This window comes from Mobula hypostoma, chromosome X2 (assembly GCF_963921235.1).
Source record: "Mobula hypostoma chromosome X2, sMobHyp1.1, whole genome shotgun sequence".
NCBI lineage: Eukaryota > Metazoa > Chordata > Chondrichthyes > Myliobatiformes > Myliobatidae > Mobula > Mobula hypostoma.
The window spans coordinates 35,458,092-35,485,913 of record NC_086129.1 but is presented as its reverse complement, the minus strand read 5'-3'; the positions used below and the strand labels follow the sequence as shown (position 1 = coordinate 35,485,913).

General features: G+C 42.2%; 1 protein-coding gene across 3 annotated transcripts in view; it reads left to right on the top strand.

Annotated features, from left to right (window-relative positions):
• The window catches only part of pou2f3 (POU class 2 homeobox 3), a 41,780-nt gene that overhangs the window by 8,787 nt on the left and 5,171 nt on the right, over positions 1 to 27,822 (top strand). For 2 of the 3 annotated variants that reach the window (XM_063038250.1, XM_063038249.1), the window contains exons 3-10: positions 4,187 to 4,221; positions 7,603 to 7,638; positions 8,213 to 8,318; positions 11,518 to 11,609; positions 12,262 to 12,456; positions 13,049 to 13,190; positions 21,132 to 21,277; positions 22,101 to 22,262. In XM_063038250.1, coding sequence (XP_062894320.1) covers positions 4,187 to 4,221; positions 7,603 to 7,638; positions 8,213 to 8,318; positions 11,518 to 11,609; positions 12,262 to 12,456; positions 13,049 to 13,190; positions 21,132 to 21,277; positions 22,101 to 22,262 — 914 coding nt within the window. The remainder of the gene's footprint in view (positions 1 to 4,186; positions 4,222 to 7,602; positions 7,639 to 8,212; positions 8,319 to 11,517; positions 11,610 to 12,261; positions 12,457 to 13,048; positions 13,191 to 21,131; positions 21,278 to 22,100; positions 22,263 to 27,822) is intronic. The other variant, XM_063038251.1, reaches the window with a different exon arrangement.

The window sequence follows — 27,822 nt, the reverse complement described above, 5'->3', positions numbered from 1 at the left end:
CAGGATTCTGCTGAAGTAAAGGTGAACTGTTTCCATATCAAGCTGTGTCTGATTGAGGGAATAATGAAAATGCTGGTGTTCCCATCCGGATGCTGCCTTTGTCCTTCTGGATGGTGAAGGTCACATTTGTTTTTAGAGAGGTATAGCATGGTAACAGGCCCTTGTAGCTCACCCAATTATACACATGTAACCAATTAACTTACTAATGTGTATGCTTTTGAATGTGGGATTTAACCGGAACACCCAGAGGAAACCCCTGCATTCACAGGGAGAACACACAAACTCCTTGCACACCGCAGCAGGAATTGATCCACGGTCGCTGCTGCTGTAACAGCATTGCCCTGATGTGCCACCCCATGTTTGGAGGTGCTGTTGATGAAATCTTGGAGCACTGCTGGAGATGTTGCACTATGTGGAGTGGAGGTCCGGTGCCTACAGCAATGAATGGAATCCCATTCGCTGCTGCTCTTCCTTGATGTGATTGAGCTGCCTGACTGGAGTTGTATTACTCCAGGTTAGTGGGAAAATTCTGTCATAGTCCAGAAACCTGACTTTATAGATGGAGATAAATTAATGGGGATTCTAAAGGTGAGACACTCTCTGCGAGATAGCTGGTCTTGTAGCCACAATGTGTATATCAACACAGAACAGTACAGGCCCTTTGGATCTCAATATTGTGCTGATCTTTCAACATACTCCAAGATCAACCTAACTTTCCCTCCAACATAGCCCTCCATTTTTCTTTCATTGATGTACCTCTTAAATGTCTCTAATGTATCTACCTCTACCACCACCCCTAGCAGTATGTTCTATGTATTTTTTAAAAAAACTTGCCTCTGACATCTCCCCATACTTTGCTCCAGTCACCTTAGATGTATGCCTTCTTGTATGAGCTATTTCTGCCCCGGAGAAAGGAGCTGGCTGTCCATTCAATCTATGCCACTTATCATCTTGTACACCTTGATCAAGTCACCTCTCATTCTCCTTTGCTCCAAAGAGAAAAGCCTTAGCTCACTCAACCTTTCCTTGGTTGATATGGGTCCATATGGTTGAATAAAACTCATAAATAGTGAGTCACTGGAATATTGATGCTGAAGGATTCAACAATCTTGGTGGTGTGTTAGGGGGAAGTAGATTTTCTCATCAATTGACAATCGTAATGTGAGTGTTTCTTGCCATTACCAGACCAGGCATAAATATTCTCCAAGTTGTGCTCTTGTGAGCCAGGTTACAGGTCAAGGTCGGGGCTGCTCACGGATCCTCTTTGGTAAATACCTTGTTGACCACTCTCTCCCTTCTGATTAGATGGGGCAGGTTTTCAAGCCTGGTTCTAGTTGCTGATTCCTTGCCAACACACTGTTGCTTTTTGTGTTTTGAATGTTGGTTGTCCTGGCTTACTGTTTCTGTAGGCCAGTGCCTAAGAAACTCCCTCTCACATTTGTTTAATTTGGGTTTGTTGTGGGATGGAGGCAAGTGAAGAAATGTTTGTGGTATGCCCGTGACACCCTGAGTTCTGGTCAATGCCCATTACACACTGAGTTCTGGATCTGCCCTTTGTTGTTCCAACTAAGTGAAGAGCGGAGACTTGGTGAATGGTATAATGATGGTCGTACCGACTAATGCAAAAATGTCTAAACCTGATTACTTGTATCTGCTTCCTTCTGAGATTCTCCTCTGAAAGGTAGAAGTGGATGTTCAATACAAAGGAGTATTAATTTATTTGCTGAAGAGAGAACTAGACAATCCAATAGTTTCTTTGACCTAATTTGACTTGAAACCATAAGATTTTTTCTAGGCCTGGATTCAGTGATAGGGACTGTCCATGTGTCCTGGAATAACAGGATACAAATGGGAAGATGATGATGCTGAAAAAGACTGGGTCGCCTGAGTGAGCTGAATTATCCCAACTAGGACACCAATCCTACAGAGTAGAAGGGTAGGGTAAGGTTGGGTTGGGATAATCCAAATCTTGTGCTTTGTTTCATGCCTCTGGCATTGTGAATCAAGTGTGGTTGCTGAAGTTTATACCGTTTGAGGAAAAGGGCAGGAACTAGATCCTAAATTCATTGTTTTTGCTGAACTGTTCATTATTTGCATATTTTCAGTTGGACTGGCTTTGTTCAACACTGCTCTGAAAGCAGCTGTGAGTAACATGGTGTAAGATACCATCTAGGTCAATACAGCAGGAAAGCTGCATTTGGCATGGATAAAATGAGACTTTTAATCTGCAGTTTTAAAAAAAATAAACTATACTATAATGCATTCAGTTTGTGAATCATCATCTTAACCTCTGCTCCACAGGTGCCCTTTTGAAGAGCCAGAACATTCCAAGATTTATTTTAATTTCAAAAAATAATTTTTATTCAAAAAGTATGTACAAGAATTAGAGAAAAAAGTCCTTCTGGTTAGCCCCTACTCCTCAACCTGCAGCAATTTTGTTTTGTAAGTGTATCATGTCCTTAATAATTTAACTTGTATTGAATTGGGAATCAAAATTGAAATATTTTGGTCTGCGTGGTTAAGCACTGCACACCCACATGTACAGACATATACATAATATACCCACTCACTCTGAAGTATGGAGAAGTTGCCATAAAGATGGGCTCTTGCTAATTTGCATTGCAAACTATTTCTCATATTAGAGCAGGAAGGATTTACATACTGGGGGAGGGGGAGGCTGCTTATGTAGGAGCAAAGGGGAGCTCATTTGAAATTCAAATTGGATGCCCAACAGAACTACAGTGTTGTGGAGAATTAAATAACATGGAAACATAACAAAAGCTGCAGCCTTCACCGATACTAAATCCTATTTGTGGATTACTTGTGCCTCCGGTACACTGCACCTGTGTCTAGCTGTCCTTTGTGGCAATGACTAATTCCGCATTTGTGCTGTTCCTAGAAAAAGGGTGTTGAAAATTGCAGCTGATAACAGTGGCACAGGACAGTTTGCCCCACAACAGATCTCAGGAAGCAAGTTGACTTCCCATATCTGCTTCAAGGGGTAGGGGGGAACTATTTTCTTCCTTCCCCCTCCCCCCTCCATCCTTGTTGTCTCTGACTCTCTGTGTGAATTTGGCCCTGTGTCTCTCCCTCTAATTTCGACAGTGGTCATGGAGTCGTACAACAAGGCAACAAGTTCTTTGGCCCAACTGATTCGTACTAACTAAGATTCCCATCTACGTTAGTCCCAGTTGCCTATGTTTGCCCCGTATCCCTCTAAGCCTTTTGTATCCATGCACCTGCCCCAGGTTGATTATTAGAATGCCAAAAGACTCTGGCTGAGCTGAGGGTTGTAGGATACTGTCACAAGAGTTGTGAAGTATTTGTGCCCGTAGTGCTGAGTAGAAGAGGGAGGTAAGGACAGAAGGTAGCAATGCGGAGGAAGAAGAAAACCACCATGTTATTATGCATTTCAATGGATGAATGGAATTTGAACTAAGTTTTGTTCTTTCAGTAATGAACAGCCCACCTAACTGTATTCTGGCTCATGTAAAAATGGAAGATTGGTGATTAGCAATGAATCTTCATCGCCACTAAGTCTACATCTTAGAACTCCTTACACAAATCATTGTTGCATTTACTTTGCTGAAAGTACTACACTGTTTCTAGAAAGTGGCTTACCAATTCGAGGGTGGTTAAGGAGAGAAAGTATTTCAAAGATCAGAATGAATTTATTATCAAATTGTGTGTACATTATACAACCTTAAGATTCTCCTAATAGGTATGCACAAAACAAAGATACCCAAAAAATTTTTTTTAAAAAGACTGTCAAACGCCCAATGTGCAGTGGGGTTGGGGGAGAAACAAATCATGCAAACAATAAACATGAGCAACTAACGTTCTGAACTGAAGTCCACAAAGAGAGTCTGTCCACAGACCCTTAGTTCAGCAGAGAGTGGAGCAGCAAGCTGAACTGGATCGTACCTTTTGTTATTTATGCATAAATAAACCCATGATTGCCATATCCTAAAATAACAAATAAATAATATAAAAAATATATTATTTATTGGAAAAGTGTTGAGAACAGGTCAAATCTGGCCCTCCAAAAGGTTGCCTCTGATAAGGATCATTATGCTGAAAGGTGATGCTGCTAATCTTGCAATGCCAGTGTTCACGAGTCTGCAATTGTTGCACTGCCACAGTCACTGGAACTGTTCTGAATATTCATGCTTTATTCTTATTTCAGGTGTTGAACAGAACGGCCTGGACTTTACTCGACAGGTGAGTGTTTGATGTGTCTGCACCCAAATTCATAATTAAGTTTTTGATATTTCAACTTTCTGATTATCCATTTCCCCCTGTTAAACAATAACTTAATAGTACAATAATCACTACCACTGTTTACCATGGTGGGAATATTGAATTGGGTTTAGGTTTGGATTTCAGATTGGGAATATGAGTTCAAATTAGTAATTAAGATTAGTGATGGAGTGGAGTTAGTGCTTGATTTAGTCAGAAGACAGGAAAAGTTACGGTTAAGTCAAAAGCTGATCAGACATAACAGATCAGATGGTATCTTTTTGGGAAATACAGTTAAAGTTTTAGGTTTGTACCTATTTTACTGATTGCTTGTTGGGTGGAGGTAGTTTTGCAGTAAGACTAAATTAGGGTTGAGGGTTTTTAATTAAATTTTAAATGATTCTAGATGGGACATGTGAACCAATAACACTAAATTTATTTAAATTATTTAGAGATACAGCACAGAACAGGCCCTTCCAGCCCAACGAGCCACGTGGTCCAGCGACCCACCAATTTAACGCTAGCCTAATCACAGGGCAATCTACAATGACCAATTAACCTAAGTGGTATGAGTGGACACTGTGAGGAAACCGAAGCATTTGGGGGAGACCCATGCGATCCTGGGGGGGGGGGGAATATACAAATTCCTTACAGACAGTGGTAGAATTGGACTCTGACACCACGAGCTGTAATAGCATTGAGCTCACTACTATGGTACCATGGTGCCCATGGTGGTTACAGAATCCATGATCTCCATTTCCTGTTTTATCATCAATGGAACTTTAAATCCCAAGTCTAGTGTGACATTAACAGCCTTTCCCCAGCTTGCCCTGTCTACCAGCAAAATAATTATTGCACTGGGCACCAGCACTCTACTTTGAAGCAATCTGCTTCCTCCCATCATCTTTTCCAACCCCAAACATACTCCAATTTTTCTGCCAGCAGAAATCGATCTCTGCTGAAGCCTTTGCTGCTTTTTTGGGTCCAAAACATCAAATGTACATGCACAAAATAACTGCTGGAAAATCTCAGCAAGTTGGGCAGCATCTGTGGAAAGTTTTGGCTCTGTGACCTTTCATCAGAACCAAGATGCTGACTGTTTCTCTTTTCGCAGTTGCTGTGTAACATGCTGAGTTTCCAGCATTTTATGTTTTTGTTTCAGATACTTAACATTTTTTCTATTTAGAGATATGACACGGAATAGGCCCCACAACCCCTGATGACGCCGATTTAACCCTAACCTGATCACGGGACAATTCACAATGCCTAATTAACCTACCCGGTACATCTTTGGACTGTGGGAGGAAACCAGAGTACTTGGAGCAAACCCACACATTCCACAGGGAGGATGTACAGAGGACGTTGGAATTGAACTCTGAACTCTGATGTCCCAAGCTGTAATAGAGTCCCGCTAACCGCTACACTACCGTGGCACATCTAAGCACCTCCTGCAGCTTTTTAACATTTTTTTTCTCATCACAAGTACATTCTTGTCCTTGCTTCAGTCTTCACACCACTGTCATGGTCAGATAGAGCTTAACTCCATAACATTTCTGAGCTGCATCTCCTATGGGAGTGTTAGATTTGGTTTTGCAATATTATGTGCCCTCCCTTCCCTGGAAATGTAAACAAAAGTTTGCTCTGCATCTAACCTGCATTGTGTCACCCCAAGTGGGAGTATTTGGCATTGAAAGCAGATTAAATTTCAAAGCCTAGGCCCTGATGGTGACTAATACCAGGGAACAAACCTGCTGACAGACCATCTGAGCTCAGGGGGCGAGGGATAGCAGGGATAATTGATCTACACTAAATTTTATTTAGCAAGAGTCAGCACTTTCAGAATAGGTGAGCAGGAAATAGGTTTAGTCATAGGTTCCACACTGTTGGTCTCTCATGCTGTGCTCTTAATGCAGAGAGCTTTAGCTATGAAAAGCAAAATTGTAACATTTGGGCTGGTTAATTACCTAAAGTCTTTGAGTTAGATATTTGTTGTCCACACAGCTAGTGTTTTCTTTCTTATAGAATTGCTCATGTTGGTTGAATCATTCGCTGTAGAACTTGAGAGGGAGGGATGACCTCAGTCAGGTTTTGGTTAGTGCTGAAAATGAGTGCTGGTGGGAGTGGGAATTTGCATACAGAGGGAAGGTGGGGCCCAACCTACCCGGTCCAACCAGTTTGGTTTCTGGACTTGTGACTACACATTCAGTGACATTTAACACATGGTGCACAATGAGCTCCAGCTGCAAGCTGAGGGTGCAGAAGCCTTTGTAGAAATGCGTAGTGTTTGTGGGTGAAGTGGGGAGGGATGCTGGGATCGTGGGTGTAGCAAGAGCAGTCAGTTCTCAGAAATACATTAAAGTACCACTTAATATCTTGTGGGATACAGAAGTACCACAAAACTTTATATTTTGATTGCTTATAAACATCAATTTATAATTATAATGTATAGAGAATGAAACAAAATTACTTTTAAACAAAGCATTTATCTTTGCGTGCGTGTTTCCTTTGTCAAGTACTCAGATCAGTGCGCCCTGTTGCCAAGCCCCTGGAGACAATCCCAGTCTTCCAAACCCTCCCTTGCAAACAGAGATTCAGGTCAGGATCTGAAGGCCAGTGGGAGTATGGAATCATCTCCAAGTTATTACTTCAAGCAGTAGCGTCAGAAATAAATTCTAATGGTGTCAACTTTTTGGTCTCGAGCCAGGTGATTTGGGAAGCGAACAGGTTTTAGTCCTAGTGTGTGCAGAATCTATAAGGCTGCAATGGGGATGTTTACATTTAGCTTCCTTTACAATGCATTGGGGAGGTAGGCTCCCTATCCCAGGCAGATCATGAAGGAGGGCCTGTCATTTTTTTTTCAAATCTCAGAATCAGGTTTATAATGCTACTGTGACACAGTAATTTTTTTTGGGATCAATAAAGTATCTATCTATCTATAATCACAGTCATGACATGAAATTTGTTGATTTGTGACAGTAGTACAATGCAATACATAAAAATTAGTATAAGTTACAATAAGAGTATATATAAACAAAATAAATAGTCCAAAAATAGAGCAAAATGGTAAGGTAGTATTCATGGGTTCATTGTGCATTCAGAAATCTGTTGGTGGAGGGGAAGAAGCTGTTATAGAAATGTTGAGTATGTGACTTCAGGTCGTTCTTTAGTCTGAGCATACTGTTAGATTGGTTCCAGTTTTTTGGTATACTGGATATTGGAGTGACCGGCTTAGGCTCTCTCTAATGCTAAGGAGGAAGGTTTTGATGGGTTTCTGGTATCTGGACTGGTGTAGGTGTTGTTTGCATCAACAATACTCTTTTTTTTTCCCCTGACGTTTGATGCTGGTTACCTTCCATTTTCCAGATCAAAACTGAGGACCAGAGAGAGTCACCTTCACAGGTATCTGCAGAGATAGCTCGCCATCCACGGTGTACCACCTCCTGGATTGCACTGATTTCAGTGATGTGTATTCGGACGCCCGAAAGTGGCCGGTTACACACACCATCCAATCCACCGGGACGTCTGTTGCTGCAAGGGATAGCATTTCAACTTGTGTACTTGCAGCCATTTTACAAAAGTGTCTGTTGTCGGAGAATGTGTGTCTGGTGTGGGGATTAGCTGCTGAGACAGCGAGTGTGGTTGGATCGGGAGTGGGGAGCAAAGACGATGTTTGACATGAAGCGCTGTAATTGTATTGGGAGCAGTGATTGGAAGTCTTGGGGCTGGCGATTAAATTGGGTTTGTGGGGGTTTGGCAAGGGCGCCAAGGAGTTACATTGTGGGCTGGAGGATAGGGTGTGGGTTTTAATAAAATGTGGATGTGTCTTTTTTTTGGGGGGGGGAGGGGTGCGAGGTGACTGGTATCAATTCCAAGCACGGTATTGCATAAGAATCTGTTCGAGAATTAATTTGCTCTTCTGGGGAAGAATGTTAAAGGTGTGAATCCCAGACTGATAAATGCCGCCTTTGTTTAGGACCTGCAGCCACTTCACACCTTGCAGCAGTTAGTGGTCGTACCTGGGCATCATCTGCAGACGGCAGCAACCTTCCTACTGCCTCAGACACAGCAGAGCCAACAAGGTGATCTCTCATTCTGCTCACAGGGGCTTTCTTATAGATGACTTGTATGTAAGTTTGTCACGGCTTGGACCAGAGAAAGGACTGGCAGGATTGGGATAGGTAGCACTGGACGAATATGTGGCAGGTGGAGATTGAGGAAAAGCTAGTCTCAGAGGGGCTGCTTAAAAAGCTGTATTCTTGGGGTTAGTTATTGCAAATAGGGCACCAGTTCTCTGGAATATAAACAGAAAATACTGAGAGGACTCACCATGTCAAGTAGCATCTGTGGCGAAAGAAACAGAATCAATATTTCACGTTAAATGTCCTGTTGTGTCGAAAGTTTTTAATAGAAACATTTCCTCATTTCTCTTTCCAGTGATGCCTGACGTACTGAGTGTTTCCAGCATTTTCTGCTTTGATTTCATATTGCCAGTATCTGCAGTTTTTGATGTTCAAATGATGAACAGGTTTGGGTTGGGTGGGTTCTGCAGGCTGAAAGAGATGGGGATGGAGCAATACAGTTGGCCCTCCGTGTCCGCAGGGGATTGGTTCCGAGACACCCCGCGGGTACCAAATTCCGCGGATGCTTAAGTCCCGTATATAAAATGGTGTAGTATTTTGCACATAACCTACGCACATCCTCCCGAATACTTTAAATCATCTCTAGATTACTTATAATACCTAATACAATGTAAATGCTATGTAAATAGTTGTTATACTGTATTGTTTAGGGAGTAATGACAAGAAAAAAAGTCTGTACATGTTCAGTACAGACGCCATCATCGTAGTTCTTCCACAAACCCCGAGCGGCGAGAGTGGTGAAAAGCGGAAATAGCGTCCGGCGTTTGTTTTGCAGCGAGCCATTATAGAGGCAGTGCGCAAAACGAACAGCGGGAGTGGCGAAAAGCGAAAATAGCGCTCAGCATTTGTTTTGCAGCAAGCCGTTATAGAGGCAGCGCACACCTCGAGCAGCAGGAATGGCGAAAATAGCGTTCGGCGTTTGTTTAGCAGCGAGCTGTTATAGAGGCAGCGTGCACCCCGAGCAGCGGGAGTGGCAAAAAGTGAAAATAGCGTTTGGCGTTTGTTTTGCAGCGGGCCGTTATAGAGGCAGCGCGCAAACCGAGCAGCGGGAGCGGTGAAAATAGCGTCCGGTGTTTGTTTTGCAGTGAGCCGTTATAGAGGCAGCGCACGAACCGAACAGCGGGTGTGGCAAAAAGCGAAAATAGCATTCAGCGTTTGTTTTGCTGCGAGCCATTAAAGAGGCAGCGCGCACCCCAAGCAGCGGGAGTGGTGAAAAGTGAAAATTAGCCTTCGGCGTTTGTTTTGCAGCGAGCCGCTATAGAGGCAGCATGAACCCCAAGCAGTGAGAGTGGCGAAAAGCGAAAATAGCGTTCAGCATTTGTTTTGCAGCGAGCCGCTATAGAGGCAGCATGAACCCCAAGCAGTGAGAGTGGCGAAAAGCGAAAATAGCGTTCAGCATTTGTTTTGCAGCGAGCCGCTATAGAGGCAGCATGAACCCCAAGCAGTGAGAGTGGCGAAAAGCGAAAATAGCGTTCAGCATTTGTTTTGCAGCGAGTCGCTATAGAGGCAGCGCGCAAACCGAACAGCGAGAGCGGCGAAAAGTGAAAATAGCATTCAGCATCACTCAGCATCAAGCCGCCATAGCTTTGAACTGTGTGAGATTTTCGCGACAATTGACAGTACTGCAGTGATTGCAGAAAGTATGACTTCAATTTTGAAAGGGCACGCAGGTTTAGGGCAGGTTTGCAGGATGTTTTGAGTGCTTACAAAGAACTGTATGACGAAAAATGCATGAACCTTCCAGTGTGCTCGCTGTCTTCCCAATTCCGGTAAGTGAAACTACACTGTACATACATTATTTCTACTTTATATATGCTGTGTATTTATCATATCGTTCCTGCTTTTACTGTATGTTAGTATTATTTTAGGTTTTATGTGTTATTTGGTATGATTTGGTAGGTTATTTTTTGGGTCTGGGAACGCTCATAAAATTTTTTTCATATAAATTAATGGTAATTGCTTCTTCGCTTTATGCCATTTTGGCTTACGAAAGGTTTCATAGGAATGCTCTACTTTCGGATAGTGGGGGAAACCTGCACAATGGAAATGCTATGTAAATAGTTGTTACACTGTATTGTTTAGGGAATAAGAAGAAAGAGAGAGAACTTCCATTTTTTTTGATCCCGATCCGCGGTTGGTTGAATCCGCGGATGCGGAGGGCTGACTGTCTGTTTGAATTGGAGTAGATAGGGAGGTTGGAAAATGCCTTGTCAGGGCAGGGGAATGCCTGTCTGGTTGGGGGAACCAGAGGTAATGGGGTACTTGGGTGGGTTGGAATTGAGGAATACATGAATTATAACAACTCCAGTCTATTATCAGTGGTAAAGGATTGCTTGTCTGGATTGGGGTGCATGGCAGCAGCAGGTGCTTGCTTCCTGTGGGTTAGGTGGGTGCTGCTGGTGAGGGAACAACTGAGGTAGGGAGTAGGGGAATATTTATCTGGATTGGTGGCGATTCAGGGGCAGAAAATGGGAAGAGCCGACCAGCCTAGCCTGAAGATGTGGTGTGGCAGGAGCTCCTGTGGTCATTGGGTTGTTCGGAGGTAGATAGGGTGAGCTGTCCAGGTTACATTCAGAGGGAGTAACACCGTGACGAGTTGCGGTGTTGATGGGAGAGAGGGGAACTCCAGCAGAGTCTGGGGTGCGCTGGGCTGATGAGAAGGGAATAATTAGGTTATCTTGGTAAAGGATGGTTGGTGATGGGGACTGCATGTCCATTTTGCGGCAGGATCCCTTTGCAGGTGGGGAAGGGAATACGTTGGTGGGTTTGAGAAGTTGGGGAGAGGGTTCAGAGCAGGGGTTCCTTACCTGGGGTCCATGGCATGAAAAAGGTTGGGAACTCCTGGCTTGGACCCACCTGGATGGATTGTTTGAGGGAGAGAGTTGGCATATGTGTGACTGAGGGCAAGGGACCCCTGACAAGAGGGTTTGATTGGGTATTTGAGCAGTAAATATCTCTGTTTCTGAAAACAAACTCTAAAGTGGATGCTTCATCACATTGTTAATCAGCATTGACATTGAAATTATGGTTGATTTTCCCCTCTTTTTGGACCTTTAGAGTGCAATATATTGTCTCTTTGGAGGAGGTTTGTAGTAATTTTGTGATATAGTCATTGTATAATTTGTTCAAATATTTTCAGGTGCACTTCAGTCTCCCAACTTGCTTCCATTGTCTCAGCAATCACAGAGTTCCCTCTGTTCTCCTCAGACTGGCGTTGGGCTCACTTCACAGGTTAGTGCATCATCTGAAGGGTTTCATTAATATTTAAACACTAAACAACTTCTCTCAGAGATCTTCCGCTTGTTACTTCCAGAGTGAGCAAAGACTCCCCTGCTGATCTGTAACTACATGGCCAAAATTGTACCAGGCTGGAAGGGTATCACAGCAGTGTCACAGACTGCAGTCTAGTTAGGCGTTGTTACATTTGCGTGGGATTAGGATTGTGGGATTGAGATTGCTGCAAATGTAAATTTATTGTTAAATGCGTTTGCCTTTTCTGATGAATGAAAATATCCCGTATCTAGGGCTTGTGGTATTAGGCAAAGAGTTTGACTGTTTGGCCCAGAGCAGAGAATAAATTTCTTCGGTCAAGACTTCTGAAACTTTGGAAGTCTGCATTTCCTGTGGACTGTGGAAACACAGTTGCTAATTTGTGTAGGTCTGACTCATCAGTTTTTTGGGAATGATCTGATAAATGAAGCAGTTGGGAGAGTGCTGTAGATAGAATTGCAGTTGTGATCTTACTGAAGAGGATTACAGGGATAAAGGGTCTGTTCCTCTGACCTATGGTAAGACCTTAATTGAAAGGTTTTTCTGGACAATTTAGTTCTCCAGAATTTTGTGCTCAAGCCCATTAACTGAATTTGTTTTAATATCTCAACAGGCAGTAATTCGATCAGGTCTCATGGGCTCGACCCTGGAGTCACATTTGGAAGCTCTTCCTCCTCACCAGGTCCCAAAGCATATTGCTCCAAAGCACATCGCTCCTGTGCAGTCAGATGAGCCGAATGACTTGGAGGAACTGGAACAGTTTGCAAAAACATTTAAGCAAAGGCGAATTAAGCTGGGTTTCACTCAGGTAAGACAACAGGATGCAGCAGTTGTTGGGGATTCTATGTGGCAAAGGAACTCTTGGTTGTTTCTCTCTCTAACTATACTGGTCGTATGAGCAGCTGGTGCATATCACAAGTCCTGTTTATGCGACCACTGGCGCCAGGCAGACAATCTCTGAGTGTATTTATGATGGTTGGGGTCACCCGTCTTGTGAAGTCGCTGACCAGAAGGAGGAATGGCAAACCACTTCTGTAGAAACATTTGGCAAGAACAATTATGATGATGATGATTTACAGAGGAAGTGCAGGGACAGGTTGTGCACAGACAGTGAGCAAATAATCTGTTTCGGTAAATTTGGGTGGAAAAATGTACATTGGCCAAGACATAGGGGAAAAACACTTTATTTAGTTTCAAGGGATCTTTCTCATCATTCTGGGAGTGCATGTCTGTTCTTGGTTTCATCCAAAAGAAAGCACCTTGGATGGTTGAACTTTCATTCTTCAGTAGACTGTCAGCTGAGACAATTATGCTTGATTCTCCAAAGTGATTCTTAAACTCTTGCCCAGTTGAAAGTAGATGGCAAGCTTTCACATCCCTAAATTCTTCTTTCTTTGCAGGGAGATGTTGGATTAGCGATGGGAAAACTATATGGGAATGATTTTAGTCAAACTACAATCTCCCGATTTGAGGCTTTGAACCTGAGCTTCAAGAACATGTGCAAACTCAAGCCACTGCTGGAAAAATGGCTGAGTGATGCAGGTATCCGGTTCAAATGAGTGCTTCTTCCCTTGGTGCTTCTCCCTAATGCAGCTGAAACTGTGCTCTTCATGTTGTCAGGAAATAAAAATATTATTTCACAACTCCATTTTCCCGTTAAGTAGAGTGTAAACACCAGACTTCCTCACTTGGTTGATTATTCCAAACATACATCCCACTGAATGTCAAGTTACTCTTGAGTTAGTTTGTAAGATGTTTCTCACCAACGTGAGGGGGCAAAAGTTCAGTAATATTCAGGTTTTCCCTCATTCATTTCGTAATCAATATCCCTTCTGAAGTGTGTCCCTTTTCAATAGTAATTCAGAAATTTGCTGATCTTTGAGAACTACATTGAGGCTCTTAATCTGTTCAAGGCAAAGATATGCTTCTTGTCAGTTCAGCTTTAGCAATGATGTATCCAACTTGTTCCCTTGATAATGACAATTGTTACTAGCTGTCCACATACTATCAATGTGACCAGTCAGACAGCCCCTGACTGAGGGTAAATTTACACAGACTCCCTTGTGTGATTTACTAAACACAAAAGAAACAAGCACAGGAATTTGTCTTTCAGCTTGCAATGTCTATACCAACCATGATGCTAATCCAAATTTAGCCCATTTCCTGGCACAAGACCTTTATCCTTCTATTCCCTTACTATTCATGTGTCTGTGTAAGTGCTTCTTAAACAATATGCCACCATATTCTACCAAGGTTCATTTTGGTGTGGGCAATCACAGCGAATACAAGAAACACAACAGAATCAATGAAAAACTACAAAGAAAGATAGACATAGGACCAGTGTGCAAAAGACGACGAACTGTGCAAGTTCGAAAAAGAAAACCAATAATACCATCTCACTTCTTATCTTCTTACTGCTGTCATTGGGCAGGAGGGGCAGGAGGTACAGGAGCCCTGGGTCCCACATCACCAGGTTTTGGAACAGTTATTGCCCTTCAACCATCAGGCTCCTGAACCATTGTGGATCACTTCACTTACCTCAATGTTGAACTGATTCCTCAACCTAGGAACTCACTTTCTTTTTTTTAAATTTTATTTTTATTTGGATAAGGAATTCACAATTATCATGTACTTTTTTCACACATATAACCTTTTCCATTTTTTAATATGTATAAAACTACACTTATTTATACATTCTTAAGTACACATTGAGATGATATAAAAGGAAAATAAACATTTATGTACTGTGGTAAATCTAACCTACTAGGCTAAGTAATGAAATTAGTTGTTAAGAAAAATGGTAATAATAGTTTCCATACAACCCTTCTGGACCATTTCCACTGGTCCAAAATGTTGCATATAAGCCTATATACCAACCATTGTAGGTGTTTATATCCCAATTTGTTCGTGCTTGTTCCTGCCCGCAGACATAATTATCCAATCCCTATGTACTTATTTACTTAATTTTTTCATTTTTTTTTATCCCTTTCCCAAATCTTTCCCTTTACTTGTGTTAATTCTCTATTTTCCAAAAAAAAAACATTTAGACTAGGGGTGCTTACGTTAGCAATATTACTGTGTTGATGAGAAGAGCAATATAAATCATTAGGAGAGTCATCTAAAGTCTGCTGGCATTGGGGTTATATATTCAATCCATTTATTCCAGATTTGATAAAATGTTTCTTTTTGAGTTCTCAGGAACTCACTTTCAAGGACTCTACAACCCATGTTCTCAGTATTTATTTATTACTTGCTTGCTTATTGTTATTTTTGGTTTTCTTTTTGTATTTCCACAGTTTGTTATCTTTTGCACATTGGTTGTTTGTCTATCTTTGTGTGTAATTTTTCATTGGTTCTATTGTGTTTTTTGTATTTACTGTAATTGCCGCATGAAAATGAATCGGAGTAGAATATGGTGACATATATGTACTTTGATAATACATATACTTTGATCTTCAAACTTCATATCTGCTTCTGCACTTCCCCCTGTAGCTCGTTTCAGGCCCTGAGCCTGTAGTGTAAATGTTTAATCTTTGCCCCATCACCTTAAAACTTGTGCCCTCATGGAATCTTTAAAGCACAATTTAAAAGGAAATTAGTTAAGGGACACGTCAGAAGGAAGATTGGTTATTAAATGAATAAAGGGAAACCCTGAATATCACCGTTTCTGCCCCTTTGTATAATGATCTTTTGACATTTCACCCCAAAAAAAGACAGCATTTTCCCCTATATATGGCTCTTATAATTTTACATAAGACTGCAAGATACAGGAGCAGAATTAGGCCATTTGGCCCATCGCTTCTACTCCACCATTCCACCATGGCTGATTTATTATCCCCGTTAATCCCATTCTCCTGCCTTATCCCAGTAACCTTTGACGCCCTGACTAACCAAGAACCCATCAACCTCTGCGTTAAATATTTGGCCTCCACAGCCACCTGTGGCAACAAATTCCACAGATTCACCCCTCTGGCTAAAGAAATTCCTCCTCATCTCTGTTGTAAAAGGACGGCTCTATTCTGAGGCTGGTCTTCGACTCCCCCAGTGTAGGAAACAGCTGCTCCACATCCACTCAATCAAGGCCTTTCAACATTCAATAGGTTTCAATGAGGTCACCCCTCATTCATCTAAATTCCAGTGAGTACAGACCTGGAACCATCAAACTCTGTATGACAAGCCTTTCAATCCTGGAATCATTTTCGTGAACCTCCTTTGAACTCTCTCCGATGTCAGCACATTGTTTCTTAGATAAAAGGACCAAAAGTGTTCACAATACTCCATTCCTGCATATTCATGTGTCTTGTCTAACAACCTCTTAAACACCAGCATAATTTCCGCCACCACTCCTGGCAGCACAGTTCAGGCTGCTGCCATGCTGTGAAAAGCAAAACAAAACTTGCCCTGCACAACTCCTATAAACTCTTATAGACCCGGGGAAACAATTCTGGCTGCCTACTCTATCGACCTGATTTATAATCTTATAAACTTTTATTAGGTTTTCCCTTGCCCTCTGACACCCCAGAGGAAAAAAAATCCAGGTTTCTCCCTATAGCTAATATAATCTAATCCCGGTGAATCTTTTCTGCATTTTCTCTAAATCTTCCACATCCTCCCTATAATGCAACAGCCATAACTGCAACGATACTCCAAAAGTGGTTGATCCACAGTTTTACACAGGTACATCATGATCTGCCATCTTTGTACTCTGTGCCCTGACCAAAGAGGGTCAGCCTGCCACTCAATGCTCCTAAGGGTCCTGCCCTTTACTGTATACTTTCCTCTTGTATTTAACCTCCCAAAAAGCACCACCTCACACTTGTCCAGATTAAAATCCATCTGCCATTAGTCTGCCTAAACTTCCAATTGACCTATATCCTGCTGCTTTTTGAAAACCTTACTCTCTGCAATTCTACCAGTTTTTGCATCAACTGTCAACCAACTAATCAGAGTATGGGGCCGGGTTACACAACGAAGCTATAAGTAAAAACGCTGGAGACGGGAGCTAAGTTAACGAGGTTCTTTACTGACTGAAACCAAACTGAACACACACGTACAGGTCAATACATGCCTAATAGTGCATGCAACGACATAAGGTAGTCCTATAATATACAGTAAGCTATATGATACACTCCTCCCCTTTTATTTTAATAGTGTATCAACTTTTTTTTTCTGGGGCACTACACTAAACAAATATGTGTACCCTTAACATAGAAATGCCTACGTTTACTTAGCAACTTAATAATATCACATAATAACAAAGTAACGTAATAATTATTATAATAATTATAACTGAAGTCTTGGCGGGGGGGGGGCGGTCTTACCTGCCTCTCTGGGTAATGTCTTCCCTGAAACATTTGCTTTGGGGAATGAGTCTCCACAGGTACATCAGGTGGGTCATCAGCACTGATGACAGGATTATCTGTGGATGAGGCTGATGTGGTCACATCAGGAGTGTTTGTGTCTATGTCCAGCGAGTCAGGGCAAGGTGTTGTTGTGTTTTTCACCTAAGCATCCAGGATTTGATCCACAGGACGTCTCCGTACATTCTCTCCCACCTGTACTCTATACATCAGTGGCCCGTCTATGGCGGAAATTATACCCGGTTGCCACTTTGCACTCCAGTGATCACGTGCAAGAATTGACTGTCCCACACTGAGGCTCCGTGTGGACTTAGCATTCAAGTGTTTGAACTGTCTGTTCTCCACATCACGCCATACATCTGGTTTAAGAAGATCCATGCGGGACCTCAGGTTCCTGTTCAGAAACATCATCGCTGGAGTCTGGTTAGTGGTTGCATGTACTGCATTACGATAGGCAAGGAGGAAGTTGTCAATCTTGTGCTGTAGTGGTCGTTTTTTGTTGTCCATTGCCTTGATGGCTTTCTTGAATGTTTGCACAAATCTTTCTGCCAAGCCATTTGTGGATGGATGGTAAGGGGCAGATGTAAAGTGCTTGATTCCATTGTTCTTCACAAAACTTTGGAATTCTTCAGAGACAAATTGTCGTCCATTGTCTGCGCAGATTTGTTCTGGTATGCCATTCCTGGCGAACATGGTCCTCAGAACTGTGATGGTCTTTTCTGATGCTGTTGTCTTCATTTTGATGACCTCTGACCATTTGGAATGTGCATCAATGGCGATTTAAAAAGTTAGAGTCCATGAATAGTCCAGCAAAGTCGATGTGCACTTGTTGCCATGGTGATGAGGGCCACTCCCATGGATGGAGAGGGGCTTGTGGTGGTGTGTTCTGGATCTTTTGACATCCAGAGCAGTTCTTGGTCAAGTCCTCAATCTGCTTATCGATTCCTGGCCACCACACATAGGCACGGGCAAGACTTTTCATCTTCGCGGTACCCAGGTGCCCCTCGTGCAGTTCCTCCAGCACTCTGGTGTGTAGCTTGGGAGGAATCACAACTCGTAAACCACACATTAGTATTCCTCGGCACACCGACAACTGCACCTTCCTCGCTGAGAAGGCTGGAAACAGTGTGTTACCACGCGCTGGCCATCCCTTTACCGTGATGTCATGCACTTTTGACAACATAGGGTCATTGCGTGTTTCTCTTTCAATGAGGCTGTTTGTCACTGGTGATTGTTCAACTATTGTTGTGTGAAAGACCTCTGCTGAATCCATTTGTGTAGTTATCACTGAAGTGGGCAGTGGTAAACGTGACCAACCATCTGTGTTGCCATGTTGCTTGGTCCCCTTGTGTTCAATGTCATACCTGTGACCTCCTAAGAAAAGAGACCATCGCTGCAGCCTTTGTGCTGTCATCACTGGAACGCCTTTTCTTGGGTTGAAGATTGACAGGAGAGGCTGATGGTCAGTCAACAGAGTAAACTTTTGGCCATACAAGTAGTGATTGAATTTCTTGACTCCCCACACGAGGCTTAGGGTCTCTCTGTCAATCTGTGCGTAGTTGCGTTCAGCTGAAGTTAGCTTTCTTGAGGCAAAGGCTATTGGTCTTTCGGAGTCATCTGGAAACTTGTGCGATAACACAGCTGGTCCATTGCCCTTTGCCAGACTGCAGGCGCTGATGCTATCCCAAACACCAAACTGTTGTACTGGTAAAGTCCTTTGTGTGTATTTATTGTCAGGTATTTCTTGGATGCTTCATCGATTTCCATTTGGAGGTAAGCCTGGGTCAAATCGATTTTTGTGAATGTTCCCCTCCTGACAGGGAAGCAAAAATGTCCTCAATTCAGGGTAGAGGATACTGTACTGTGCGGAGAACTGGGTTAACAGTCACTGTAAAGTCACCACATATGCGCACCTTGCTTGGTTTCCCTGGTTTTGTGCTGGAGGTTTTCTTCATCACTGGAACAATAGGCGTGGCCCATTCACTCCAATCCACCTTTGACAGGACCCCAGTCTGCTCCAGATTTTTCAGCTCTGCCTCTACTGTTGGATGGATTGCATATGGCACTGGTCTGGCTTTGTGAAATTTTGGACATGCATCTTCCTCAATCTCAATCTTTGCCTTCATGCCCTGAAGTGTTCCTATTCCTTTCATGAACACTTCCTCAGAGTCAGCAAGTACTTGTGACAGTCTCTCGGATGTAGCCTTGCTGCCCTCCTTTGTTGACACATCTAGTGCCTTGATGGTGTGCCAATCCAACTGGATTTTCCTGAGCCATTCACGTCCCAGCAATGGTGGTCCTCCATTTTTCAGTACATAGTGGTTCAGCTGCTGTGTTTTGTCTCTGTAGGTCACTGTCACGTTAATTTTACCTTTGGGACGCACTGTCTGTCCTGTGTAAGTCTTTAGCAGTAGTTTAGTTCGTTTCAGAGGTATGTGAGAAAACAGTCATTTGTAGTCGTGTACAGAGATCATTGTTAAAGCTGAGCCTGTGTCCAACTCCATTTTCAGTCTCGCACCTGCCACTTGTGGAGTGACCCATATTACTCTTCAATCATCTGTCTCTTTCACGCTGTGAAGTTGCCGACAAGACAATTCACTTTTGTCTGAGTCGTTTTCACCAGAATTGCTTTCTTTCATTTTGTGTACATTGTTGTATTTTCCTTTCTGGGGTTTCTTGTTTCTCTGTATTTTGTCCTTTTTCTGCTGTTTACTAGCTTTGCATACTCTGCCAATGTGGCCCTGTTTGCCACAGTTTCTGCATTCTTTGTCTTTAAACCAACAGTCCTCAGGATCTTGTGACCTGTTACCACAACGGTAACATTTCTTTCCTTCATTTCTGTTCAGTGACCTTTTATTTGTGGCATATTCCAGAGATTTTTGTTGTATCTCGGAAGCACCCCATGCCGCTGTTTCTGTTGATATTGAGATGTTTAGTGCTTGCTCGAATGTAAGGTCTCTTTCACACAGAAGCTTCTTCTGTGTGGTTTCACAGTGCATGCCACACACTAACCTGTCCCTCAATACGTCTGATAGACCAGCTCCAAATTGACAGTGTTCTGATAATTTGCGCAATTCAGCACAATATTCAGAAATGCTTTCATTTTTGCTCCGATTCCCTTTATGGATTTTAAATCTTTCAGCAATGACCAGTGATTTGGGATTTAAATGCTGTTGGAGAGTGTCTACTATTTGCTTGAACGTTTTGTCAGCTGGCTTTTCAGGGGTTAACAAGCTCCGTAGCAGCCCGTATGTTTTTGCTCCCATAATACTGAGTAAGACACTGGCTTTCTTTTCATCCTTAACACCGTTAGACTCCCAATATAACTCCACTCTTTCAATGTAAGTTGCCCAGTCTTCAATGCCACTATCAAATGCTGTAATGGTTCCAATCATCGCCATCTTTGTTATGTTAATTAAGGCCCATTCTCCCTTTTTTGACTCACGCGATCTTTTTGCTAGCGCCACGAGCGCACTCCGTCTAGATGTGTGTGTTGCTTCTTTTTATCTCCCTTCTGGGGCAGGCAGACCCTCAGCCCCTGGGGGTTAGCGCCGGCTGTGGTCTCGGCTGGACGTGCTGTGGCTCCGACTGTGTCTCTTGGTCTCCCGACGTTCCCGACCCGAACTGTGCTTCTGTTTCCTTTTGGACTCGTGGCCTCGCTCTGCCTTGGCTCTTACCTTGCGCTCTTCTTCCGAGTGTCGTTATTAATTAAAACACGGCGTTCCCATATGATGTAGGTTCATTAACCTCATCGCCAATTTGTGATGTATGTGGCCGGGTTACACAACAAAGCTATAAATAAAAACCTGGAGACGGGAGCTAAATTAACAGGGTTCTTTACTGACTGAAACCAAACTGAACACACACGTGCAGATCAATACGCGCCTAATAGCACATGCAACGACGTGTAACTACAACATAAAGTAGTCCCATAATATACAGTAGGCTGTATGATACACAGAGCACCTTCATTTTTTAATCCAAATCATTTTGTATATTTTAAACAACAGATCCTACACTGATCCATGCGGATTTTCTCAAACAAAATAGATGCTTTCTCTTCTCTTGGGTTGTGGTGTACACACAGTAATAAATCTCATTAACACAACGTTTCTTTGGGTAGAAAATGTCCCCTCTGATTCTACACTGAACAGCCTGGCATCTCTCACTCCGCAAATGATTGGATTGGAGGGTCTTGGCCGCAAAAGGAAGAAGCGGACAAGCATTGAAACCAACATTCGCCTGACTTTGGAGAAGCGTTTCCATGAGGTGAGTTTATTTGAACAGTGTTAACATTTGTCTGAGTCAGACTTCACTCCTTTTCCTGTACATGTGTAAAACTTGGCAAACGTATGGTTATGGCCGATCATTTTTTTAAATTCATCCTTTCTCTTCATCTCCTCTCCCTGTTGTTCTCATTATCCTCATGTTTGTCTGTCTCTTCCCCTCTGTCCATCTCTCCACCATAACAGTTGGAAGAGAAGGCGATTCGTCAACCATTTGGGATTGTCTTTGGTGAATTCTCTTGATTCCCATTTACCAGCCATGTCTTCATAATGTATATAGAGCACAGATACAGGGCCTTTGGTCCCGTGAGTCCATGCTGATCCCGGTGCTCAAAACAGCTAGTCCCAATTTCTAGCATCCAACTTGTATCAGTGTGGCCCCCAGAACTCTGTGTACCTATCAAAATGCTTCTTAAAAGATGCTATTCTATCTGCCTCAACCACGGCAGCCTTCAATAACTTTGCTAAAGAATAATCTTTTGGTACTGAGTAGGTCAGTCAGCATCTGGAGGGAAAGGACATGGACAGTAAAAATTTATGAGTTGAAACCCTTCATCTGGAATTGGTCTCAACCTGAAATGCCAACTGTCCATTTCCCTGCCTGACCCATTTAGTTCCTCCAGCATTTTTGTGTAGCCCAGATTACAACATTTGCCGTATTTTGTGCCAAACTGATCAGTTGTCATTAACCCTCTCCTGGACATCGTTCATTACTTTTTATACTGTTAGACCTTGTAGTTGTATTGCAATGTGGAATGTACCTGCTGAGTTCAGAAATAATCTAATTTATTGATTCTGATGATCAGAACTCTAAGCCCAGCTCCGAAGAAATTGTGATGATTGCAGAACAGTTGTCAATGGAGAAAGAAGTTGTCCGTGTTTGGTTCTGCAATCGGCGTCAGAAAGAGAAGAGGATTAACTGCCCTGTTGCTCCATCCACCAAAACACCAATGTACAGCTCAAGACTGGTGAGCCTCAGAGTTGTTGATGGTTATCTTATTGGCGATCATTCCTCTCGTCTTGGAGACTTTGTTTATATTGGATACCCATTCACTCTGCTACAATCCAATTCCGCTCTCACCTATGTTTTGAGTAAATCAATCATTAAACTAAAATTAAACTAATTAGTGGGGAGAATTTTCTAATTGTTGCTTATGGTAGACTTGCTCTTATCAGTTAAATTGCCCACATTTTTCTCAGCAGGTTGTTGCAAGTGGGAGTTGGAAATGGCACGTCAATCTCTAGAAAGCAAGAATGGTCTTAACTAGTCAGACTAAAAGATTGTGAAATTCAGAGTGCTAAGACTGAACAAATAAATTCAAACGGGTGAATTTAGATTCAGAGCGGAAGATTGAATTCGGACAGAGATAAATATGCAAAGTTAATTTTAAAGCTAGGAAAGTGACATGCTCCACATGCAGCATTTAAAATGAAATGAAGTTTTATTCTTGCTGAATTGCTGGCCACTCTGACTTCCCCTTCCTGTCTTCACATTGGGCGACATTATTAATGTTTCTGCCTTCGTAGATACTCTTTCCCCCGTGTCCTAAATCCTTCTGGCACCAAGCACTTGTGGAAGAACCTTTGAACCCTCTATACTGCAATACCCCATTTCCATCTTCCCTACCCCGCCCCCCCCACCACAAATGCCCCAAAGTGCTGTGATACCATACATCGGTTAGCAATATTCTTGGAACCTCATGCTTGAACACTGAAATTGCATTTGCAGCTGAACCACAACACAAAGGATCTTATTAATGACTCATGTGATTTTTGATCATAGTAAATTATTCCTCACTGTTCCTCTGAACATGTCTGCAACTTTTAACAATGCCTCTCCTCTACTGACCACTCATCTGGTTTCATTGTCTCTCCATTCATTGCCTGATAATCAGTTAAAGCAACGTCAATTCCTGCAGGTGCACCATCAGCTCTGAAGCTTCTTCCATGACCTATGCTTGGCCCCCTTGTGTTTTTCAACAATTTGCTGCTCCTTGGACGTCATCCAAATGCCGTTGGTATCCATGCAATCTGACAACAGTAGGGGTGCTGTGATTTATCGGTCTGGACCAATAATCTAGGCTTAAAAGTTCAAATCTCGCCATGGACCTGCAGAATTCAAATTTTCCATAATTCTTACCCAGTCTGATTTGAGACTCTGGGGCAACAATATGGTTGACTGAAATGGCTCAGCAGGTGCTTTGTTCAGAGCAACTGGAGAGGGCACAATGCTGGCCTTGTCAGTGATGTCTGCGCACACACACAAAAAAAGTATAAATAAATCATATACCCAGCTCTACCTCCCACCATCTCTCTCTTTGCTTCTTCAATTGACCTCCAGCCCTGGATTAGCAGCCATTTTCTGCCTTGGTGTGTGGGTGGATACCTGTGCCCTGTGATTAGTGAACAGAATAGTTGGAAGGGAAGGGCAGCCAGATATCTGGAATGAAGGCATCGTGTTATTTCGGATAGTTCAAAGTAAATTATGATCAAAGTCCAAATATGTTATCATATACTATCTTAAGATTCATTTTCCTGCAGACATTCACAGGAAACAATGAATATAATACAATTTTATGAAAAACTATACATAAAGACTGACAAACAGCCAATGTGCAAAAATAGATACTGTGCAAATAAAAATAATGCTAAGAACATGAGTAAAGAATTCTTGACGGTCATAGGATCAATTCAGAGTAGTGATTATAGTTAACCACACTGGTTCAGGAGCCTGATGGCTAGAGAGTAATAATTGTTCCTGAACTTGGTGTTGTGGGTTCTAAGGCTTCCATATTTCCTGCCCAATTATGGTAGTGAGAAGAGGGCTTGCTGGGCAGGGGTGGTTTGTTTGATGAATGCTGTTTTCATAGTCATAGTCATATTTTATTGATCCCGGGGGAAACTGGTTTTTGTTACAGTTGCACCATAAATAATAAATAGTAATAGAACCAGAAAATGTTAAATAGTAATATGTAAATTATGCCAGTAAATTATGAAATAAATCCAGGACCAGCCTATTGGCTCAGGGTGTCTGACACTCTGAGGGGGGAGTTGTAAAGTTTGATGGCCACAGGCAGGAATGACTTCCTATGATGCTCTGTGTTGCATCTCGGTGGAATGAGTCTCTGGCTGAATGTACTCCTGTGCCCAACCAGTACATTATGTAGTGGATGGGAGACATTGTCCAAGATGGCATGCAACTTAGACAGCATCCTCTTTTTCTTGTGGCAGAACCCCTTGTAGGTGTGCTCAATGCTGGGGAGGGCTTTGCCTCTGATGGACTGGGCTGTACCCACCACTTTCTGCAGACTTTTTCCATTCCTGGGCATTGGTGTTTCCATGCCAGGCTGTGATACAACCAGTTAGGATGCTCTCCACCGTGCACTGAAGTTTGTCATCATAGAAACATAGAAAACCTACAGCACAATACAGGCCCTTTGGCCCACATTGCTATACCGAACATGTACTTACTTTAGAAATTACCTCGGGTTACCCATAGCCCTCTATTTTTCTAAGCTCCACGTACATATCCAGTAGTCTCTTAAAAGACCCTATTGTATCCACCTCCACCACAGTCGCCGGCAGCCCATTCCACACACTCACCACTCTCTGCGTGAAAAAACTTACCCCTGACATCTCCTCTGTACATACTTCTAAGCACCTTAAAGCTATGCCCTCTCGTGCTAGCCATTTCAACCCTGGGAAAAAGCCTCTGACTATCCACACGATCAATGCCTCTCATTATCTTCTACACCTCTATCAGGTCACCTCTCAGCCTCTGTCGCTCCAAGCAGTAAAGGCCGAGTTCACTCAACCTATTCTCATAAGGCGTGCTCCCCAATCCAGGCAACATCCTTGTAAATCTCCTCTGCATCCTTTCTATGGCTTCCACATCCTTCCTGTAACGAGGCGACCAGAACTGAGCACAGTACTCCAAGTGGGGTCTAACCAGGGTTCTATATAGCTGTAACATTACCTCTCGGCTCCTAAACTCAGTCCCATGGTTGATGAAGGCCAATACACCATATGCCTTCTTAACCACACAGTCAGCCTGCACAGCTGCTTTGACTGTCCTATGGACTCGGACCCCAAACTCCCTCTGATCCTTCACACTGCCAAGAGTCTTACCATTAATACTATATTCTGCCGTCATTTTTGACCTACCAAAATGAACCACCTCACACTTATCTGGGTTGAACTCAATCTGCCGCTTCTCAGTCCAGTTTTGTGTCCTATCGATGTCCTTCTGTAACCTCTGACAGCCCTCCACACTATCCACAACACCCCCAACCTTTGTGTCATCAGCAAATTTACTAACTCATCCCTCCACTTCCTCATCCAGGTCATTTATAAAAATCACGAAGAGAAGGGGGTCCCAGAACAGATCCCTGAGGCACACCACTGGTGACCGACCTCCATGCAGAATATGACCTGTCTACAACCACTCTTTGCCTTCTGTGGGCAAGCCAATTCTGGATCCACAAAGCAAGGTCCCCATGGATCCCGTGCCTCCTTACTTTCTCAATAAGCCTTGCATGGGGCACCTTATCAAATGCCTTGCTGAAATCCATATACACTACATCTACTGCTCTATCTTCATCAATGTGTTTAGTCACATCCTCAAAAAATTCAGTCAGGCTTGTAAGGCACGACTTGCCTTTGATAAAGCCATGCTGACTATTCCTAATCATATTATGCCTCTCCAAATGTTCATAAATCCTGTCTCTCAAGATCTTTTCCATCAACTTACCAACCATTGAAGACTCACTGGTCTATAATTTCCTGGGCTTTATATACTCCCTTTCTTGAACAAGGGAACAACATCTGCAACCCTCCAATCCTCTGGAACCTCTCCTGTCTCTATTGATGATGCAAAGATCATCACCAGAGGCTCAGCAATCTCCTCTCTCGCCTCCCACAGTAGCCTGGGGTACATCCCATCTGGTCCCAGTGACTTATCCAACTTGATGCTTTCCAAAAGCTCCAGCACATCCTCTTTCTTAATGTCTATATGCTCAAGCTTTTCAATCCACTGTAAGTCATCCCTACAATTACCAAGATCCTTTTCTGTAGTGAATACTGAAGCAAAATATTCATTAAGTACCTCTGCTATCTCCTCCAGTTCCATACACACTTTTCCATTGTCACACTTGATTGGTCCTATTCTCCTTCTTTTTAAATCTTTTTATTAATTATTATTGAAAATCAACAACAGAGAAAAATACATCAAAATAATCAAGATAACATATCCATATGTAGAGTAAAAGTTAAACTATCAACCGGGCTAAACAGTATATCATAATAATCAAAAAACAGTATTAAAGCTTTTCTTTTTATGGAAAAAAGGAAGGAACCCCTACTAACTAAAACAGAGAAAAACCCCTAATAACTAAAAAAAAAAAGGGGGGAAAAAAACTCATTTGGAGCACAAACCCAGAGCTATGCGCCATACAAGCTTCCATTAAAAAAAAAAGACATCAAACAGCCAACCAAATTCATATAACCAAGCATCAGAAAAGGACCATCTTAATTAACTCAAGTCAAATGATAATAACGGGCAAAAGAGCCCCACCTTTTCTCAAAGTCGAATTTAGGATCAAAAGCTCAACTTCTAATTTTCTCCAAACTAAGACATAACATCACCTGAGAGAACCATTGTATCAAAGTGGGAGTTGAGGCATCTTTCCATTTTAATAAAATAGCCCTTCTAGCCAATAATGTGACAAATGCAATTACATATTGGTCAGATATAGAAATACCTATGAATATGTTGATGAATTATACCGAACAAAACTGTCAATTTATTAGGTTGTAAATTAATTCTTAAAGCTTTAGAGATTATAGAAAAAATAGATTTCCAAAATTGTTTCAATACAGAACATGACCAAACATGTGTGTCAATGTAGCTATCTCAGTTTTGCATCTATCACACTGATTATTTACATTAGGAAATATTTTAGACTATCTCTCCTTCGTCAAATAATAACGATGTACAATTTTAAATTGAATTAGAGAATGACTGGCACAAATCGAAGAAGAGTTAACCAGCTTCAAAATTTGCAACCAATCCTCTGTTATCAAGGTCATATTAAGCTCTCTTTCCCAATCTTGCTTGATCTTAAGTAAAGGGTAATTATCATGTTGTAATAGTAAAATTTTCCCAATAAAGCCTTTCACTAAAGGATTCATTTTTAAAATAATGTCTAACAGGTCAGAATCTTGTATATATGGAAAATTACTTAAATATTCCTGTAAAGAATGTCTGACCTGAAGATATTGCAAAAAATTTGAATATGAGAGAGAGTATTTAGTTACTAATTTCTCAAAGGACATCAATCGACCTTCTTGAAACAGGTCCATAAAGGAAAAAATTCCTTTATTCCTCCAAAGAGAAAAGGTAGGATCATTAAGTGAAGGTTTAAATAAATAGTTTCGATAAATTAAACTAAGAAGGTTAATTTTTTTAAGATTAAAAAACTTACGAAACTGATACCAAATTCATAATGATTGATTAATCATAGGATTTAT